The sequence below is a fragment of the Capra hircus genome, chromosome 23 (assembly GCF_001704415.2).
Source record: "Capra hircus breed San Clemente chromosome 23, ASM170441v1, whole genome shotgun sequence".
In the NCBI taxonomy this organism is placed as follows: Eukaryota; Metazoa; Chordata; class Mammalia; order Artiodactyla; family Bovidae; genus Capra; species Capra hircus.
The window spans coordinates 40,202,224-40,223,502 of NC_030830.1; the positions used below are offsets into that span (position 1 = coordinate 40,202,224).

At 46.5% G+C, this 21,279-nt stretch overlaps 1 protein-coding gene across 1 annotated transcript; it reads left to right on the forward strand.

Moving 5' to 3' along the window:
* RPS10 (ribosomal protein S10) lies at positions 76 to 6,993 on the forward strand. The gene is made up of 6 exons (NM_001286087.1): positions 76 to 85; positions 1,230 to 1,379; positions 1,594 to 1,765; positions 3,724 to 3,801; positions 6,212 to 6,267; positions 6,916 to 6,993. Exons 2-6 carry the CDS (start codon positions 1,230 to 1,232, stop codon positions 6,955 to 6,957), a joined length of 498 nt encoding a protein of 165 aa, NP_001273016.1. The 5' UTR covers positions 76 to 85; the 3' UTR covers positions 6,958 to 6,993.

The window sequence follows — 21,279 nt, forward strand, 5'->3', positions numbered from 1 at the left end:
GCGGGGCCCGGCAGCCCGGAAGAGGCCCCGCGCGGCGCACGCCCCTTCCTTTCCAGCGCCGGCCCCGGACACAGCAGCCGTAGTGGTGAGTCCCTCCGGCGCCGCGGTGCCATCGGCCCCCATCCTGGTCCTGTTTCCGCCGCCGCCGTCGTGCGTCGCCGGGTTTAGGATGGCGGGGGCCCTTTCCCGCTCCCCGCACGTCCATTTCCGAGCAGGCAGCGCCCAGAAGCTCATTTCTTGGGGGGGGGGAGTAGTGGGGCCCTGGCCGGCGAAGATTGGTGTCCGGATGGAGGAGGGGAAGATGAAGCCCTAGCGTGGCGGGGATCGTCCGGGCGAGACGGGAGACTGCGTCTTTTCTGCACGCTTTTTTCTTTTTTTCGGGGTAGAACCCTCACTCCGAGCTGCCTCCCTGTTCGGCCATGGAGCTCTGGTTTAGGAGTAGAGGGGTGGGCTGTGAGGGCCTTAGCCTTTTGCTTTGGGGTCAGAGGCCCGTCACGGATCGACAGGCTTTCTTCTGGCCCCTTCTCGCTCGCCAGAAGGCACCGCCGCGCGTGCCGCATTAGGTACAGTTGCTGATGCGCCCCAAACACTCCCAAGGGTGTAGGGCCTGAGGGGCTTCCCTGACAGCTTAGTTGGTAAAGAATCCGCCTGCAATGCAGGAGACCCCGGTTCGATTCCAGGGTCGGGAAGATACGCTGGAGAAGGGATAGGTTACCCACTCCAGTATTCTTGGGCTTCCCTGGTGGCTCAGCTGGCAAAGGTTCCGCCTGCAATGCGGGAGACCCGGGTTGGGAAGATCCCCTGGAGAAGGGAAAGGCTACCGACTCCAGTATTTGGCCTGGAGAATTCCATGGACTCTGAAAAGAGTCAGACAGGACTGAGTGACTTTCACTATAAGGGTCTGACTCCCGCTCCGTTTATACTTGGCGTTGTGAGAGTGAAAATCAGGGGCGGGAATGTCCCCCTAGCCCCACCCTCGTTTTATCTTAAAGTCCTGACAACTTCTTAATCCTGTTTTTGAGGGTGGAGGAGGGAACTAGTGACTGTTGGGCTTAAATGTGCAGGGTTTAAATTCCTGTTTTCCTGCATGTTTTCCGGAATGTTTGAGACTTCTACCCGTTGGATAGTGACTCCCGTGTGTGCGTTCAGTCTTCGGGGGTGATGAACTGGGTTATGGCCTCTGGCCACAGTGCTCAGAAGTATTCTTGCTTATTTCTTCCTCCTTGCAGATGTTGATGCCCAAGAAGAACCGGATTGCCATTTATGAACTCCTTTTTAAGGAGGGGGTGATGGTGGCCAAGAAGGATGTCCACATGCCCAAGCACCCGGAGCTGGCAGACAAGAATGTGCCCAATCTTCACGTCATGAAAGCCATGCAGGTCGCTGGGGCGGGTGGAGGGGGGCTTTTCTGCTGGTGGTCAAGGCAAAGTTCAAGGCGGAGTCAGGACTCCCAGCGCTGCCTGTGGCCTTAAAGGGCTGTAAGGTAGATACACCGTGGAAGCTTGTATGCCGTGCAGTTTAGCTTCCTGTTTGCACCGCCTTCCTAGCTTCAAGCCTCTAGTTCTGTCTTAACAGTGGTTTTCCCTCTTATAGTCTCTCAAGTCACGAGGCTACGTGAAGGAACAGTTTGCCTGGAGACATTTCTACTGGTACCTCACCAACGAGGGCATCCAGTATCTCCGCGATTACCTCCACCTGCCCCCTGAGATCGTGCCCGCCACCCTGCGCCGCAGCCGTCCTGAGACTGGCCGGCCACGGCCCAAAGGTACAGTGCTCACGTAATGTCTGCAAGGGCATCTTCTGAAGTTCTTTCTGTGGAGAGGGGTGAAATGGTGGGGTTTTGTGTGAGCAAGGAGGTGGTCTTATTAATACACCACCACTGGAATCAAATTTTTTTTTTTTTTTAACAAAAATACAGGAGAACAAAGTCATACTTGTGTAAGTTTAAATTCTTAAAGATGACCTCAGCAGGAAGATTGCTCTGAAATTTGGCACTAATCATGCGACTGTTTTCTGTGAGCGCAGGTTGTCTTTTCCCAGATAACTCTGGTCTTGTTAGCCTTTCCTCCTTGCTTTGTACACATAAGCACATCTGTTACCTGAATAGAATTCAGTTTCATCTCTAGCATATACACCTTCAGTTTTCAGGCGAGCTGTGTGCTCCCTCTGGTTTTGTAAATGCTGCTAATAACCAGCAAAAATGGCCTTGGGACCACAGACTTGTAGGTGTATTTGTCATCTTAGAAGTCCCTGTTTGCAGCAGGCCTCACGTGTTTGCTCTCACAGGTTAGCTGCATGAACTCCACAGGATCCAGGATGGGTGAAAGAGTGGAATCAGCTTTTGGGGTACTCTGGCATGCAAGATCTAAGTCAAGTCCTAGAACATCGAACGGAATTGAACACAGGTCTTCAGGCCATCCCAAGAAGTAGTATTAAACACAGGCCAGATACATGTGGCAGGGTGTTGAGAGTTCAAGTAGACCAAGGTGTTTATCCCCCAGGAAGTCAAGAGCAAAGCTGTTTACCACATGTGAAAGAAATGAAAAGATTTCTTGGCAAAGGGAGGAAAATAAAAGCCAAATAGGACAGAACGGATGTAGAGAGAGAGTGTGTGTATGTATATATACGTATATATCTATATATATATACACACACACACACACACACACACAAACAGATAACACTGTGAAAGGATCTTGTTTGCAGGGAGTTACCTTCTGACTTGAGATCATTGCTGGCTCACAGTTGGCATTTGTCAAGTTTATGGTTCCCTTATTTTCTTTAAAAACAAAAACAAAAACCTGCACCGGAGATGAAATGCAGAGATTACTAAAAACATCATCATCAGACTGCCTAGGTTCCCTGGAAAGACGTCATGGAGCTCAGGAATTTGTATTTTTTATGAAAACTCATGAGGGTATTCTAGTGGTTAGGTAGGATTACATATGTTTAGAGCAAAGGTTCTTCATTGCATCTTGGAAATCAGTCTTACTTTCATTTGAAGAATCATAAATGCTATAGATAATTTTGTGGAGTAACAAGGTAGAGAGAATGCTAGATTAACCTTACGGTGGCTTTTTTAAATCTGCCTTAATAACGTACGTTTCACAGCCTAGTGAGGTATAAGGCAAAGCCTGAGCGGAGTTAAAGGATTCTTGGTGGCTTCTATTTGTATACTTACATTGGAGGTGAGGCTTGCTGCTTATGGTGACTCCTTTCCTGTTTGCACTAGAAGTTTTCTATTTCAGAGATGGGTCAAGTTCAAAATTTTGGCTATTCAAATGTTTGTAGAAATGACTGGGTTTCTTTATTTGCCAGATATTTGGGAAATTTATGTTGAGAAATGAAACAGAAGAAAGCAGACCTTTTGCAGGTGTGGTGGTGGTGTAGCTGTTGAGTTGTGTCCAACTCTTGCAACCCCAGTGGACTGTAGCCTGCCAGGCTCTTCTGTCCATGAATCCTCCAGGCAAGAATACTGGAGTGGGTTGCCATGTATAACATTTTTAATAGGATGTGCATTTTCCTAGGTCTTTGAGGGGTCAGAATGTCAATGATGACAAGTATCTAGCTGACAGTTATGGGTGTAGGAGTTCCTGTCCCATTAACGCATCATAACCAAGTTTTTGCAAAGCGAAAGTAGAGAGCAGTTTTGAATTTTCTAGGGCTGAAAGGAGCAGAGTTCCCATGTTACCCTGCGTTCATATTGTGGTTTTATCTGTGCAGGTCTAGAGGGAGAGCGACCTGCAAGACTCACGCGAGGGGAAGCCGACAGGGACACCTACAGACGAAGCGCCGTGCCCCGTGAGTATCGCAGTGTGGATCTGGTGTTGGAGTGGAGTCTCGCGATTCTCCCCTGCCTGGGGCTCGGCCCTTGAAGATCCTTGGGTTCATCTCAGATCATACCACCTGGAGTCCATTGTGCGTCTTGCCTTCTGCAGGGGTGGGGGTTAGGAGGGACGCTCTCTGAGCTGGGGACACAAAACACTTTAAAGACCTACAACTGGAACAAAACTGAAAACTTTCAGGAGAGCAACATGCTTTTCTTTGTGTTCCTGTGTGGTAACTTGAGGGCAGGGCCCAGTCCCATCACGTTCGTTTCTTTTTATTGCCAAAATAATGCAAAATCTTGTTTTTAAATAGCAGGTGTTCACATTGATGGGAACCACAGATGTCTGTTCATACAACAGATATATTAAGTGCCTATGGTTTATGCCAGACACGATCTAGGAGCTAGTGGGTAGTAGTGGACATAAAAAGACGAGATGCTCTTCTCTCTCGAACTTGCATTTTGGTATTAGGAGATGAATAAGCAAAATAAGTGTATAATTATGTCCACGGTGGGTGCCACAGGGAAAAATTAAAGCAGGGGAGTAGGTATTGAAATTTCCAGTAGGATTTGCAGGAAAAGTTCTGTCAAAGTGAAATAGAAGCAAACATCTGGAGATAGGCTACTGGGGGAAGGCGCCTGGCTTGTCTGAACAGAAGGTGGCAGGAGTGTTGGATGAGGATGTCTTGTAGTTGTGGGCCATGGTAGGACTTGAGGTTTTACTCTGAAATAAGATGGGGAGCCATTCAGCTGGGTTTAAAGAGACTGTCTTTGTTGCAGAAGTAATAATTTGTGATATAAAAGCAAGGTATAAAAGGGAACGTATACTTTTTTACTACTCCTGCCTGGTGGCTCAGATGGTAAAGAATCTGCCTGGAATTCAGGCGACCTGGGGTAGGTCCCCCGGAGAAGGAAATGGCAATCCACTCCAGTGTTCTGGCCTGGAGAATCCCAGGGACAGAGGAGCCTGGCAGGCTACATACAGTCCGTGGGGTCGCAAAGAGTCAGACGCAACTGGAGGACTTTGACTTCACTGTTGTCTCCTACTTGTGGTACCTGATTCTTCAGATGTGAAATTCTGATGGAAGTGAGCACTTGAACTAAATACTCCTAAGAAAGAATTCCTCCAGCAGAAGTCAAGGTACACTGGAAATGAGTCAGGGGATGTGACAGTTGGTCCTGAAGTTGAGGGTGGGGAAGTGAGCATGTCAGGGAGAGATGGGCATGATCAGGTATGAAGATGGGAAGATACAGTGGTTCGCTGGTTGGGGGGTGCTGCCAAGTAGGCAGCAGCTAATTCCAGTATATTTTTAAATGTTACCTTGCTGCTAAGTCGCTTCAGTTGTGTCCGACTCTGTACGACCCCATAGACGGCAGCCCACCAGGCTCCGCCGTCCCTGGGATTCTCCAAGCAAGAAGACTGGAGTGGGTTGCCATTTCCTTCTCCAGTGCATGAAAGTGAAAAGTGAAAGTGAAGTCACTGAGTCGTGTCCAACTCTTCGCGACCCCATGGACTGCAGCCTACCAGGCTCCTCCATCCATGGGATTTTCTAGGCAAAGAGTACTGGAGTGGGGTGCCATTGCCTTCTCCGAAATGTTACCTTGATAAATGTTACCTTGATTTTTGAAAAATGACTCCTTATGGCTGTGCTGGGTCTACACTGCCGTGTGGACTTCTCTCTAGTTGCGGCTGCTCCAGTCGCGGTACACTGGCTTCTCGTGGGACATGGCCTCTCGAGCACGAGCTCAGTAGTTGTGGCTCACGGGCTAAGTTGTTCCGAGGCATGTGGGATTTTCCCGGATTAGGGATTGGACCCACGTGTCCTGCATTGGCAGGTGGATTCTCTGCCACTGAGCCACCAGGGAAGTCCTAAACTGTTAGTTTAATATGTACATTATTGGGATACTTTGCCTTCTCGCAAGTCTTGAAGTCTCGTGGTATTTTGCACACATCTCAGTTTGGACTGGTGGCTGCTGTATAGGGCAGAGCGGTACTAGGTCTTTCATCTTGTTTCACCTTTACCTCTTAGTTCTCCCTCCACTGAGCTCCCCCTGTGAGCTGGGTGCTGGTCTGAATCATGGAAGTAACTCAGTGATAGGAAGTACCATATAGAAAGGGCACATAGTCCAGACTTTGTGGTCAAGGCAGCCTTCCTGGAGGAGGCAATAGTTTGGCCTGTGAGTTTAGAAAGATGTCTTGCTCAGGAGAAGGCGGGAGCAAAGGTGGCTCAGAAGATGTTTCCCCACTGCAGGGTGTAATTTGCTCGTACTTCATTCTTTGCTGACATGACTTTTCTTGCAAAATGGGCTTGGGTCATTTGTCTGCCCTTGTTCTGTAGTAGATCAGACCAGATGATGCATCTAAATCTGTGTTTCTTATTTCAGCTGGTGCCGACAAGAAAGCCGAGGCCGGAGCTGGGTCAGCAACTGAATTCCAGTTTGTAAGTGCCCCCTTTTTGCTCTCAACCCTTTGGATCTGCTTCTTCAGGGATGTCCTAACCACAAATTCCAAACAGGTTTTTATACTCAAGCATAGCCTGCAGTCTTCTGTAAAGAAAGCAATTACTGAAAGTCTCACAAATCAACACTCCATGAGGCACAGTGGTATTTTCTAGCTCAGTAACGGTCAGCGTTACCCCCCGGGTTAGTTTCGTGAACTAAGCTGAGAGCTGGACACTGGAGATTGAGCAGGCTCTAGACCCCAGTTCCCCATGTATAAAATAGAGCTGGTGGTCATACCTGTCTCGAGCTAATTGTGAGATTAATTAATCCAAGTAGAGTGTTCAGCCCCGGCATGGTGTATCACTGTCAGGACAGCTGCTGCCCCTGAGCAGCTTTTGACGGGACACTATTGTTCACTAGGTCTCCTTTATGGAAAAGTGTACATGGCGACGCAGGATCACGTCCTGTTGCTAGGTGCTTCCATGTGTGTATATGGGCACGCTCCAGAGTGCGTGTCCTTAATCCCAGTTTACAGAGGTGACCCCACAGTCTGTAAGAGGCAGGGCTGGATCCCCTGAGCCCTTACATTTGGGAGCCTCTCCAGTGCCTGGCATACCACTGATGCTGATACGTACTTTCTCTTGCAGAGAGGCGGATTTGGTCGTGGACGTGGTCAGCCACCTCAGTAAAGTTGAAAGGGGTTGTTTTATGTTGAATAAACCTGTAAACAGAAAAAATTAATCTTGTGTGCCCTGTTTTGTTTGCATTATGTAGCCTAAACAGGAATGGTTCAGGTTTAAGGGTTAGAGTGTAAGTGGGGCAGGACCGTATTGGTTTTGGGAATTGTCATTTTACAGGGTGATATCACTTGTCGCTGTGTGAGCTGTAGTGCTTGGCTTTGACCCGGGCCCTCCCTGTTCCAGCACTTGCTCCCTGTAGAGTCCTGTCCAGTGTGGTCACCATTCTGGGAGGTTGTGGGAAAGTTGAGTGTCTTGACCAAACCGACGATGCTGGCTTGGCTGTCTGGTGGGAAAGCTGCTGCTCAGTTGGTGCTGGAATTACTAATCTTCAAAGCTCGGGGTTTATAAGAAACAGAAAAACACACAAATATCCCCAAAGAACTGCTCAGCCATCTGAAGGCCCCTTACCCCACCCTGGGATTTTTTATCTCTGCATAATCAGAAAAATAATAGACAACTAGAGTTCTTACTGTCCCAGGGTTCCTGCAAAACAGGAAATGCACTGTTTTCCTGAAGTTTGTTGGTGGTGACCCAGCATAAGACGACATGAGTGAATGGTGTTTGTTCTTGGTGAGGCCAGATGTCACCTTTTCCCGTTTTGACCACACTGCCTGGCGTGCAGGAAATTCACTCCCCTACCAGGGAATGAACCCGGGCCCAGGGCAATGAAAATGCAGAGTCCTCTAACCAGAGTGCCGTCTTGTAAGTACCCAGAGAGGATTGATGGGACAATTGCATTGGTCCTGCACTACAAACACCATCTTCCTGGCGCAGTGCCAGGGGGCATGGGCTTGCACGCAAGTTTGTTGGGTGAGATGCCAACTTCGCTTTGGAGATCAAATAAGGACTGCTGATGATTATAATCGGGACTTCTGCACAGGGGTCAGCTTTTGAGGAGCAACTCTGGGTCAGCCAGCAGGCCCACCAAGGTAAGGAAAGCCAGCAAGACTAGCTGGAAGTGGCTTTTAAGGGGTATGGGAACGTGGGGATCATTGGTGGGGTTCTGCAGCTTTACATAGAGAAGGGAGAGTGATAGCCAGGTGACACTGGTAGTTTCCTGAGCTGTGTCAGTGGTTCTGCGCTGGCAACCGCAAAGCCATATCGACACCTGTTGGCTGAAGCTCCAATACTTAGGCTCCCTGATGCCAAGAACTGACTCATTGGGAAAGACCCTGATGCTGGGAAAGACTGAAGGCAGGAGGAGAAGGGGACGACAGGATGAGATGGTTGGATGGCATCACTGGCCCGGTGGACAAGGAAGCCTGGCGTGCTGCATACCATGGGGTTGCAAAGAGCTGGACACTGAGCGACTGAACTGAACTAAAAGCTGAACCACCAATTTCAGTCTTGACAGACTGTTGTAATTTAGACCACAGGGTGGCAGCCGACAGCAGCCCTGAGTGTGCACTCGGCCCTGGGTGGTGAACTTTGTATTCCGAACCACCAATGAGCAGAAGCTTGCCTTGGCAGAGCGGCACTGTTGGGGGAAGCTGTTTCAGAGCAGCTTTGGCTGCCTTGCCAAAGATTGCTTTTTATCCAATTTTTCTGCTGGCGCGAGCAATGTCAAGTGGTTGCCTGTGTTCGCACGCCTTGTGATTGTTTAACCTGGATTCTGCTGTGAAACGTTAGCTCTCAGCTTTACTGTTAGCCGCCGAGGCCAGCAAGGGAGCAGATGGGTTTCCTGTATAGCTTTGGTGATTTTCTGGCCCTAAAATGTCACTTTCTCAGCTTGGGCTCTTTGCCAGCCCTTTCCCTCATGATTCAAATTCATTCCAGAATGTGTTCTCCGAGATCACCCATGCACTCTGGGAAAACCCGAGGCATCTACAGGGTAGAGTCAGACTACAGATAAAAACCCACAGTTGGAGGTGTTCTTGCTGCCTGCCGGTCTCCCTCCTCCTTTCCCCTATGTTGGGAAATTGAGTGACCCCTGCCTATCAATAGTCACTGATTAGCTGCTTGGGATCGATGCTGATACATGCTCTGGGAAGGCTTGAAAGGCTTGAAATTTTCCTTTATGGACTTCACTGTTCAGTTAGGAAAGCAAAACCAAAGCTCTACATTGAGACCATTATACCAGATACTATATAGGTGGCAAATCGTTAGTCCAGATGAAGGAAATGAAGGGCAGAGGCAGTGGTGAGTGAGTGAAGACTGGACCCAGAGGTGCATGTGTCCCGTGAGGGGGCTGGTGCTGAGACCAATCAGGATTGGAGAACAAAGATGTTAGGTGGTGCCAGGTTATGAAACACGTCACAATTTAAGGCTTTGGAGACTTCCCTGGTGGTCCGGTGGCTAAACCTCAGTGCTCCCAATGCAGGGGGCTCGATCCCACATGCCACAACTAAATAATAAAAATTAAGGTTTTTAAGAAATAAGTTTGGGAAAAACAAATATTTGCTAATACAAGTGCCTGAGAATGTCACTTGAGGTGGATGGAGTACAAGGGGCACAGGCCCCCCTGGGCACATCCATCACTGGGTGGAAGCTTTGGAGAAGATTGAGCCTTTCTTCCAGGGTTGGTTTTGAGGCCCGTGAAAGCCTGGCACCTGCCCACCAGCCCCATATTTGGCTCACCAGCTAATCCCTACCACCGCTACCAGCAAAACAGGCTCCAGAGGATTTTTAAGGGATTTTTGAAGCTGACAGCTGAAGGCACATTTTCCTAATACAAACTTCCCTATATGGACACAGATCCCCTTTCCCTGAAAAATACAGTCCCCTTACAGGGAGTGCCAATAACAACTTTAAGTGTCTGTGTTTCTCTGGAAGTCCACACTTTGGTTTGATTAATAAATGAACCTTCGAGAAGCAGCTGCCACATGACTATGTTAGATGCTGGGAGACGAAAATGTTTTTGAGAAGGATACATCCTCTGGGCCTAAAGACATGAGGGCTTGCCTGGGCCCTCCCTACATGAGTGCCTGGCCTGGGCCTCCAGCAGGGCAGTGTGGGCCCTAGGAATTCCCCAATTCTGCCCTCATCTCCAGAAGCCAGACCTGCTAAGTGAGGACTAAGAGACAAGAGACACCTGTGCCCAGACTGTCTCCAAGCTTTGGGAATGCAGCCTGGAGTAGCCCCACAGCAATGCGGGCTCACAGGCTCCTCCTTGTCTGCCTCAGAATGCACTCATCCGTTCTAAGGACTGGGAGAAAGGAGTCTCGCTGAGAGCACTTCTAGACCGACTGTCTCAAAGCCCACAGATGGAGACCTGGTTTAATCTGTCCTGGGACCTGGTCTGCCTGTTTCCAATGAACATAAAGTACTCTTGGCTCTCAGAGGATGGATCAGTGACTTTCTTAGAGTGGGTTTTCAGGACAAAGTCTCAGGAGATTATTTGGCGGTCTACTGGCAGTAGGTGATGATGCTGGGTGTGGAGGCAGGACTGCAAGACACCCCACAGCCCCAGCCCTTTCTGCTGCTCCTCGCTTTGTGCTACTGTGGACCTCCCCCAGAACCAGTGCAATGCCCTAAGAGGTCCCTTGCCTGTAGCTTTGCTCTGATTTCCATTGCTCTCCCCACCCTAGTCACAGTTAGTTTTGAGAGACACATGTAAACAAAGGTACTCTTCATCTTAAAATCCTTCCAAAGTTACATGTTGCCTTGCAGAGCCTTCTAGAATCTAGGCAATGGCAGGCTCCGTGCGTGGCCTAACAGTTTCATCTGTCGACCAAAACAAAGCTCCAAATTCCAGAATCCAGCTACACTGATGCCCTTTCTCAACTTCAGGCTTTTTTGCTTGTGGTATTCCATGTGGGAGGAAATTCTCCCACCCCCATCCACTCAGGGGTCTTTTTCATTCTTCAGATTAAATTATGTCCTCTGAGAAGCCTTTCTTGGTAGAACCCACCCTACTGCAAAGTCCAGGTAGAGGTTTCTCCTGGTATGCCCTGGGCGCCAAAGTTCTCCAGGCTGTGTGGAAGCTGCTCAGGTGCTAGACGATTTTCTCTCTGACAACCTTGTCCAGGGTCGTAGCCCAGGGTCTTATACCGAGTAGTAGCTACTTTCCAATTGTTAGCTGCGTGAATGATGTCCTGGCAGGAGTGGTCTCCGAAGAGCCATCCCCTTCTGTAGAAAGGACACCGGTGAAAAAAAACTGTCTCTGCGGAAGGGACTTTGGCTGTCCAGTAGTCAAGGCTCCATGCTTCTAAGACTTGGGTTCAGCCACTTGGGTGGCTTGGGTTCAGTCCCTGATTGGGGAACGAAGAAGACTCCACATTCCTGCTGTGTGTGTGTGTGTGTGTGTGCACGCGCGCGTGTGCGTGCGTGCAGTGAATGAAGACTTGGGGAACAAAGACTCCACATTCCTGCTGTGTGTGTGTGTGTGTGTGTGTGTGTGTGTGTGTTACTCAGTCGTGTCCGACTGTGATTCCATGCCTCGTAGCCTGCCAGGCTCCTCTGTCCATGGAATCCTCCAGGCAAGCATACTGGAGTGGGCTGCCATTTCCTTATCCTGCTGTGTGGTGCAGGAACCTAGACTGGGAATGCAGAAGCGACTGTGACGCTGATACATCCTGACCATGGAGGGACTGCCAGCGACGCTAAGCGGCCCAGTGGCTGGGGTTGGAAGTGAGCTGGTGGCTTCTGGGGATGAGGGGCGCAAACGTCAGCAAGAGGAAGGCCTCCCACAGTGGGCGAGCGTCTGAGCTGCATTGGACAGTTTAGAGTGGCCTGAGACCGGCCTAGGCGCCGATCACAGAGTGACCAGAGAAGCAGCCTGGAGCTCCCTTCCCCAAGCCCAGGAGTCTGTATTCTTTTTATTTGTTATGTTTGGTTACATTGAGTGGCATGTGGGGTCTTAGTGTACCAACCAGGGATGGAGACCTGTGCCCCTGCATTGGAAGGCGAAGTGTTAACCACTGGACTGCCGGGGAAGTCCCTATTTTTATTTTATTTTTTTTCAGCTTTATTGAGGTATAATTGACATAAAGTACGCACATAGGCAGACCCTGGAGATATGGCTGGTTCAGTTTCAGACCTCTGCAGTAAAGTGGATTGCAGTAAAATGGCCACACACATTTTTCTATTTCCCGGTGCATATAAGTTAGGGTAGGACTTCCCTGGTGGCTCAGATGGTAAAGCGTCTGCCTACAATGCGGCAGACCCGGGTTCGAACCCTGGGTCAGGAAGATCCTCTGGAGAAGGAAAAGGCAACCCACTCCAGTACTCTTGCCTGGAAAATCCCATGGATGGAGGAGCGTGGTAGGCTACAGCCCATGGGGTCGCAGAAAGTCGGACACGGCTGAGCAACTTCCCTTTCATAAGTTACAATGCACTGTTGTGTGTAACAGCATCATGTCTGAAAAACAATATGCATATCTTAATTTAAAAATGCTTTATTGCTGAGAAATGCTAACTACCATCTGAGCCTTCAGCGAGTCACAGTAGTAACATCAAAGAGCACAGATCAGCATAACAAATAATAATGAAAAAGTCTGAAATGTTGCAAGAATTAAGAAAATATAACAGAGATACGAAGTGAGCAAATGCTGTTGGAAAATGGTAGATGACAGATGATCTTATTCGCAAAACAGAAACAGAGACACAGACATAGAGAATACACGTATGGACACAGGGAGGAAAGGGAGAGGCTGGATGAGTTGGGAGATTGGGGCTGACGCATATATGCCGCTGATATGATGCACAGAGTAACTAATGAGAACCTACTGTAGAGCGCAGGGGACTCAGTGCTTTGTGGTGACCTAAATGGGAAGGAAATCTGAAAAAGAATGGTTACGTGTATGCATACAGCTGATTTACTTTGCTGTACAATGGAAACTAACACAACTATCGTAAAGTAACTATACTCCAGTAAAATTTGATTTTAAAAAAATGGCTCTGTGACTTCCCTAGTGGTCCAGTGGCTAAGACGTGGTGCTCCGAATGCAAGGGGCCCAGGTTCAATGCTTGGACAGGGAACTAGATCCCGCATGCCACAACTAAGTGCCGTAACTAAGACCTGCTGCAGCCAAATAAATAATTTTTTAAAAATAATAATAAAAATTTTAACTGGCACATATAGACTTGCTTGATGCCAGGTTGCCACCAACCCTCAATTTATTTAAAAAAAAAACTCAGTATCTGTGAAGGGGTATAAATGAGATATGCCCTTATTTAGAGTGTACAGTCTGATAAATTTTGACATATGTATAAGCCCGTGAAATCAAAATAATGACTGGTAATTCCTCGCCCCATCCCCAGCCTTTGTGCCTGATCTGCTTTCTGTCAATATAGGTTAGTTTGCATTTCCTAGAGTTTTATAAAGATGGGGTTATACAATATGCACTTTTCTATAGGCTGGCTTCTTAGCCACATTGAGATTCATTATAGTCGTTGCCTGCTATCAAGTTCCTTTTTGTTGCAAAGTAATATTCCATTGTAGGGATACAGCACCATTTTTAATCCATTTACCTATTAGTGGGCCTTTGGGAATTGTGACTAATGCTACAGTGAACATTCCTGTTCATTTGTAAGGACACATACTTTTACATCTCTTGGGTACATACCTAGGGATGGAGTTGCTAGACCACATAGCAACTTTGTGACATTTTGAGAAATGGCTAAACTGTTTTCCCAAGTGGCTGCACCATTTTACATTTCCCATTGGTAGCATATGACTTTGAATTGCTTTCATCTTCACCAAAATTTGGGCTGTTTGGTCTTTTTATTTTAGCCACTCTAATAGGTGTGAAAGTTGGGACTTTATCCTGTAGATTGAGAGTGAGTAGTTGACAACGTAATGGTGAGGATTGGTGTAGCCAGGAGTGCGGGATGCTTGGCAAATATTAATACTTGAAACCCCACTGCAGGAAATTGTAAACGGAATCTAGGTCTGTGCAGTGACCACACTGGGGCACTGAGTGGTCACGGGTAAACCACTCAGTCAATAGTGACCACAATACACATTCAGCTTGCTAACGGGAAAGGGAGGGGGGAAATCCATCATTGGATTGCTCAGTTTTAGAAAGAGAAACTAGGACAGAATGAGGGCATTAGCAGGGGGAGAAATGAAAGGAATTGTTGAAAAAGTTACAGCCCATAGAAAGCCTGGAGCCCATTTCTATTAAAAGTGCTTTATTGGAAGCCTGTGATAAATGCATGGCACAAATCCAAAAGAACAGCCACTAAAAAAAATTAGCCCTGCATGGTTTACTGCCATATCAAAGAGGCCATTGTGAGGAGAAGGGCATCTTTAAAAATACATATTAGAGGAAAGATAATAAATAAAAATACATATTAAGTGGGAAAGGATCCCCAAACTGAGGGAATTAAGAGACCTCACAATGGGGCAAAACTTGTAAAAGCCACAAATCAAAGGGTATTAAAAATTTCTGAAGAGGACCACCAAGAAATGTCAAAGTAAATGGTTCTAGTTTATTTCAGCGCAGGAGAGGCAGGAGGTCAGTTTGAGAATCTAGGGTCACCAGCTCATTAATATGCAAAGAGAGTACAGGAAGGGGGACTGGAGCGGGGAGGGACAAACAGTCAAATGACTCTGACATCTTTGCCGTCATCACACAGAGATTTCCCTTTCCATTAAAATAAAAAAATATGGAAAATCTCAAAGATAAACACAAAAGTGTAATAAGCTACCATATACCCACCACCAAGCTTCAACAGTCAACAATCTGCCACACTTGTTACATTGATCCCTATACTCACTTACCCCTAACTTGGTAATTTTTTAGTCACGTTTACATGCAGTAAAATTCACCCGTTTCAGGGATACAGTTCTGAGTTTTGATAAAAATAGGCATGTAACCAGGCTTCCCAGGTAGCTCAGCAGGTAATGAATCCGCCTGCAGTGCAGGAGACCCTGGTTCAATTCTTGGGCCACAAAGTTCCCCTGGAGAAGGGAAAGGCTACCCACTCCGGTATTCCTGGGCTTCCCTGGTGGCTCAGATGGTAAAGAATACACCTACAATGCTGGGGACCTGGGTTCGATCACTGGGTTGGGAAGATCTTCTGGAGGAGGGCATGGCAACCCATTCCAGTATTCTTGCCTGGAGAATCCCCATGGATGGAGGAGCCTGGTCGGCTACAGTCTAGAGGGTCGCAGAGGGTCAGACATGACTGAGCGACTAAGCACAGCCATGTAACCACCACCACAGCGAAGCTACAGTACCTTTCCATCACTCTGGAAAGGTCCGCTGTGCTGCCCCTGTGTGGTCAACACTTTCTTCATCATTGAATCTTCCCCAGGGTATCAGGAAACTGGAACCAGAGCACTTCCCTGGTGGTCCAGTGGGCCTGGGTTCAACCTCTGGTCAGGGAGCTAGATCCCACAAGCCGCAACTAAGACCTGGTGCAGTCATATAAATATATATACACACACACACATACACATTAAACAACACTGGGACCATACAGTATGTCCTCCTTTGTGTCTGACTTATTTTGCTCAGCATATGGCTCTGAGATTCATCCATCATGTTGCCTGCATAGGTGGTTTATTCCTTTCTGTTGCTGAGTAGTATTCGACTGTGTGGAGGTACTGCAATTTATTGATTTTTATTTTCTTTATAGAGGCATTTGGGGACCACCTGACAACGTAATATGCAAATCCTAACTCTACCCTTTTGACAAATGGATCCAATCATTTAACTCACTTGCCTAAGAAAGAGAAAAGCAGCCCCTGACATCCAGGAACTGGCCTGACCCTTACAAGCAGGCTTTGGGATGCTGGAAGTTGCCTGGCGCTCACAGTGAGGCCAAGTCACTCTCCTGTTGGATATAAATGATGTCATCTAACATCAGCATCAGAGAAGGTGACACTGTGACTCAAAGTCAAAAAACTTTATAATCGTGTCTGTGGTGGTTTAGTCGCTAAGTTGTGTCCGACTCTTGCGACCCCATGGACTGTAGTCTGCCAGGCTCCTTTGTCCATGGGATTTTCCAGGCAAGAATACTGGAGTGGATTGCCATTTCCTTCTCCAGGGGAATCTTCCCGACCCAGGAATCAAACCCCGGTCTCCTGCATTGCAGGCAGATTCTTTACCGACTGAGCTATGAGGGAAGCCCTTATAATCTTATCTAAGCACAGAGAAAAACAAGTTCACAGTAAACCAGTAAATATAAAACACACCTCTCTCCTACCTGATATGAGAGACTGCTTTTGTACCAGTTATGACTTGTTCATTCCTCCCTCCTTCTAGGGAAGATTTTTTAAGATACCCATAGAACTACCCTGGTTCCCAACAGCATCCAATCCAGAACAAAGCCCTGTTTCTTTAAAACTTGTCCCAAATCACCTAAACTAAGTTGTTTTTAACACCTGAGATGCCCTAGGCTCCTCCCTGGTATGTGTTCTCCATTACTGGAAGAAGCAAAAATCCCAGCTTATTCAACCACTGGTATATGCTTGGTTTTTGCCTGGAGGGCACCCACACCCCTATCAAGATGTAGAACTTTTCACATTCCCATAAAATTCTGTCTCTTTTTAGTTAATCCACCTCCCCAGCCCTTCCTACACCACCCCCAGAACGCCCCTGCATCACAGGTGGACATCTGTGTTGTTTGGCTATTATGAATTAAAGCTGCTGTGAACATTTTGTACAAGTCTTTTTGTGGACATATGTTTTCATTTTTTGCCAGGTGTATTCATTTCCTATTGCTGTGGAAACAAATCCACATATATTTAGGGGTCTAAAACAACACAAATTTAGGGACTTCCCTGGTGGTCCAGGGGTTAAGATTCCACGCTCCCAACGTAGGGGAGGATCCCTGGTGAGGGAACTAAGATTCCATATGCCACGAGGCATAGCCAAAAAAGGAAAACAACAACAACGCAAATTTATTGTTAATATCTTAACTGTTTCAGGGGTCAGAAGTCCTAAGTGGGTCACGAGAGTTGTTTCTCTGGCTGCTTTGGGGACAATCTCTTTCTTGCTTTCTCTAGCTTCTGCAGGCCACTGGCATCTACGGCCCATTCCAACATCTTAAAACCAGCGTCTGTAGATCTCTCTCCCTCTGACCTCTACTGCTGTCCTCACATCATCTTCTCTGACTCTGGCTCTCCTGTCTCCTTCCTTCCCTTCTAAGCACACTTTTGATTACTTTGGACCCACCCAGATAATGCAGGCTAATATCCTCATCTTGAGGTCCTTAATCATATCTGGAGGGTCCCCTTTTCTATGTAAATTCTGGGGATTACAATGTGGGCATGACTTTGATTGGGATTGCTTTGAATATACAGATCAAGTTGGGGAGGATTAACGTCTTAACACTCTCAAATCTTTCAATGGATTAATAAGGTTTATCTCTCCATTCATTTAGATCTTCTTCAGTCTCTCTCAACAACTTTTTATAATGTTTAGTGGAAAATGTTTTGTTAAATTTATTCCTAAGGATTCTTATGGTATTTTAAATGGAATTGTATTTTAATTTGATTTTCTCATTGTTTTCTCCTGGGATATTAAAAAATCACTGATTTTTAACCTTTTAAATTAAAACATAATGAACATACAATAAAAAGCACAGATTTTAGATATTCAGTTCAACGAGTTTTGACAATTGCATACTCCTGTATAATCGCTGCCTAAAACAGGACATAAAACATTTTTATGCCCCCAGTATGTGTTTTCTGCCCTTTTCCAGACAATTTCTTCCTCAGCCCTGCTACAACTACTATCAGATTTCTATCATCACAGATTAGTTTGGTCTGTATTTATATTTTATAGAAATGGATATATATATATATAATATACACTTTTTTTTTTTTTTTGGCTATACTGCATGGCTGTGGGATCCTGGTTTCCCAACCAGGGATCAAAACCTGCGCCCCTGCAGTGAAAGCCCAGAGTCCTAACCACTGGACTGACTGACAAGGAGTTCCCAACATACACTTTTCAAAATGAGTAGCTTCTTTCACTTATAATGTTTTTGGAATTCATCCATATTATTGCATGTGTCAGCAATCTGTTTTATGATTGAGTAGTATTCAATTGCACGAATATACCATCATTTATTTATTTTCCTTATGACACGTGGGCTACTTCCAATTTGGGATTATTACAAATAAGGCTGCCATAAACATGTAAGTTTTCGTGGACATTTATCTTCACTTCTATTGAGTAAATGCCTAGGAATGGAATTGCTGGGTCATAGGTTAGGTCTTGGAGAAGGCAAAGGCACCCCACTCCAGTGCTCTTGCCTGGAGAATCCCATGGACGGAGGAGCCTGGTAGGCTGCAGTCCATGGGGTCGCTAAGAGTTGGGCACGACTGAGCGACTTCACTTTCACTTTTCACTTCCATGCATTGGAGAAGGAAATGGCAACCCATTCCAGTGTTCTTGCCTGGAGAATCCCAGGGACGGGGAAGCCTGGTGGGCTGCCGTCTGTGGGGTTGCACAGTCGGACGCAACTGAAGCGACTTAGCAGCAGCAGCAGCAGCAGCAGCAAGTTAGGTCTAACTTAGTAAGAATTTTCTAAAAGTTTCTTCGGAGTGGTGTTTCATTGTACAACTGGCACACAACCACTGTATCAGAGCTTCAGTTGCTCATATCCTAGCCAACATTTAGTGTTGCAAGTCTTTTTGATTTTATTCATTCTAATGAGTGTGACACTGTATCTCTTTGCAGTTTTATAGTTACCTAATAATAATGATCTTAAGCACTTTTCTGTGTGTTCCTTGGGCATTTTTGGGTCTTATTTTGTGAAGTATCTGTTCAATTACATGTTCCATTTTTAAAAATTGGGGTGTTTGGGACTTCCTTCATGGTCCCGTGGTTAAGAATCTGCCTTCTAATGCAGGAGACATGGGTTTGATTCCTGGTCAGGTTCAAACCCTGGTCAGGGAACTAAGATGCCTCATGCCACGGGGCAACTAAGCTGCATGCCACCAACTACTGAGCCTACACACCACAATGAGAAGCCCACATGTTACCTGAGGCACCCCAATAAATAAATATTAAAAAAATAAATTAGAGACAAAATGGCAGAGGAGGAAGCTAGAAAGATAGCCAAAATGACCAGGATTTGGGGAATTCTGCTAATCTGTGAAGATTAACTACAACTAACTGAAATTCCATATCTTCTGTGTCCAGGGCTTAGTGAAATGCCAATAACATTATAGGCAAACCTCGGAGATATTGCTGGTTCACTTCCAGGCCATGCAATGAAGCAAATATGGCAACAAAGCAATTGTGCAAGATTGCAAATATTGCAGAAGTCACGGGAACTTTTGTTTCCCAGGGCAAATGTTTATACTGTGTCAGCTCAGTCGCTCGGTCCTGTCCCACTCTTGGCGACCCCATGAATGGCAGCATGTCAGGCCTTCCTGTCCATCACCATCTCCTGGAATTCACTCAGACTCACATCCATCGAGTCGGTGATGCCATCCAGCCATCTCATCCTTGGTCGTCCCCTTCTCCTCCTGCCCCCAATCCCTCCCAGCATCAGAGTCTTTTCCAATGAGTCAACTCTTCGCATGAGGTGGCCAAAGTACTGGAGCTTTAGCTTTAGCATCCTTCCTTCCAAAGAAATCCCAGGGCTGATCTCCTTCAGAATGGACTGATTGGATCTCCTTGCAGTCCAAGGGACTCTCAAGAGTCTTCTCCAACACCACAGTTCAAAAGCATCAATTCTTCGGCGCTCAGCCTTCTTCACAGTCCAACTCTCACATCCATACATGACCACAGGGAAAACCATAGCCTTGACTAGATGGACCTTAGTCGGCAAAGTAATGTCTCTGCTTTTGAATATACTATCTAGGTTGGTCATAACTTTTCTTCCAAGGAGTAAGCGTCTTTTAATTTCATGGCTGCAGTCACCATCTGCAGTGATTCTGGAGCCCCCAAAAATAAAGTCTGACACTGTTTCTACTGTTTCCCCATCTATTTCCCATGAAGTGATGGGACCGGATGCCATGACCTTGGTTTTCTGAATGTTGAGCTTTAAGCCAACTTTTTCACTCTCCTCTTTCACTTTCATCAAGAGGCTTTTGAGTTCCTCTTCACTTTCTGCCATAAGGGTGGTGTCATCTGCATATCTGAGGTTATTGATATGTCTCCCGGCATTCTTGATTCCAGCTTGTGCTTCTTCCAGCCCAGCGTTTCTCATGATGTACTCTGCATAGAAGTTAAATAAGCAGGGTGACAATATACAGCCTTGACTCACTCCTTTTCCTATTTGGAACCAGTCTGTTGTTCCATGTCCAGTTCTAACTGTTGCTTCCTCACCTGCATACAGGTTTCTCAAGAGGCAGGTCAGGTGGTCTGGTATTCCCATCTCTTTCAGAATTTTCCACAGTTTATTGTGATCCACACAGTCAAAGGCTTTGGCATAGTGAATAAAACAGAAATAGATGTTTTCCTGGAACTCTCTTGCTTTCTCCATGATCCAGCAGATGTTGGCAATTTGATCTCTGGTTCCTCTGCCTTTTCTAAAACCAGCTTGAACATCAGGGAGTTCACGGTTCACGTATTGCTGAAGTCTGGGTTGGAGAATTTTGACCCTTACTTTATTAGTGTGTGAGAAGAGTGCAATTGTGCGGTAGTCTGAGCATTCTTTGGCATTGGCTTTCTTTGGGATTGGGATGAAAACTGACCTTTTCCAGTCCTGTGGCCACTGCTGAGTTTTCCAAATTTGCTGCCATATTGAGTGCAGCACTTTCACAGCATCATCTTTCAGGATTTGAAACAGCTCCACTGGAATTCTATCACCTCCACTAGCTTTGTTCGTAGTGATGCTTTCTAAGGCCCACTTGACTTCACATTCCAAGATGTCTGGCTCTAGATTAGTGATCACATCATCATGATTATCTGGGTCGTGAAGATCTTTTTTGTACAGTTCTTCTGTGTATTCTTGCCACCTCTTCTTAATATCTTCTGCTTCTGTTAGGTCCATACCATTTCTGTCCTTTATCGAGCCCATCTTTGCATGAAATGTTCCCTTGGTATCTCTAATTTTCTTGAAGAGATCTCTGGTCTTTCCCATTCTGTTGTTCTCCTCTATTTCTTTGCATTGATTGCTGAAGAAGGCTTTCTTATCTCTTCTTGCTATTCTTTGGAACTCTGCATGCAGATGCTTATATCTTTCCTTTTCTCCTTTGCTTTTCTCCTCTCTTCTTTTCACAGCTATTTGTAAGGCCTCCCCAGACAGCCATTTTGCTTTTTTGCATTTCTTTTCCATGGGGATGGTCTTGATCCCCGTCTCCTGTACAATGTCACAAACCTCATTCCATAGTTCATCAGGCACTCTATCTATCAGATCTAGACCCTTAAATCTATTTCTCACTTCCACTGTATAATCATAAGGGATTTGATTTAGGTC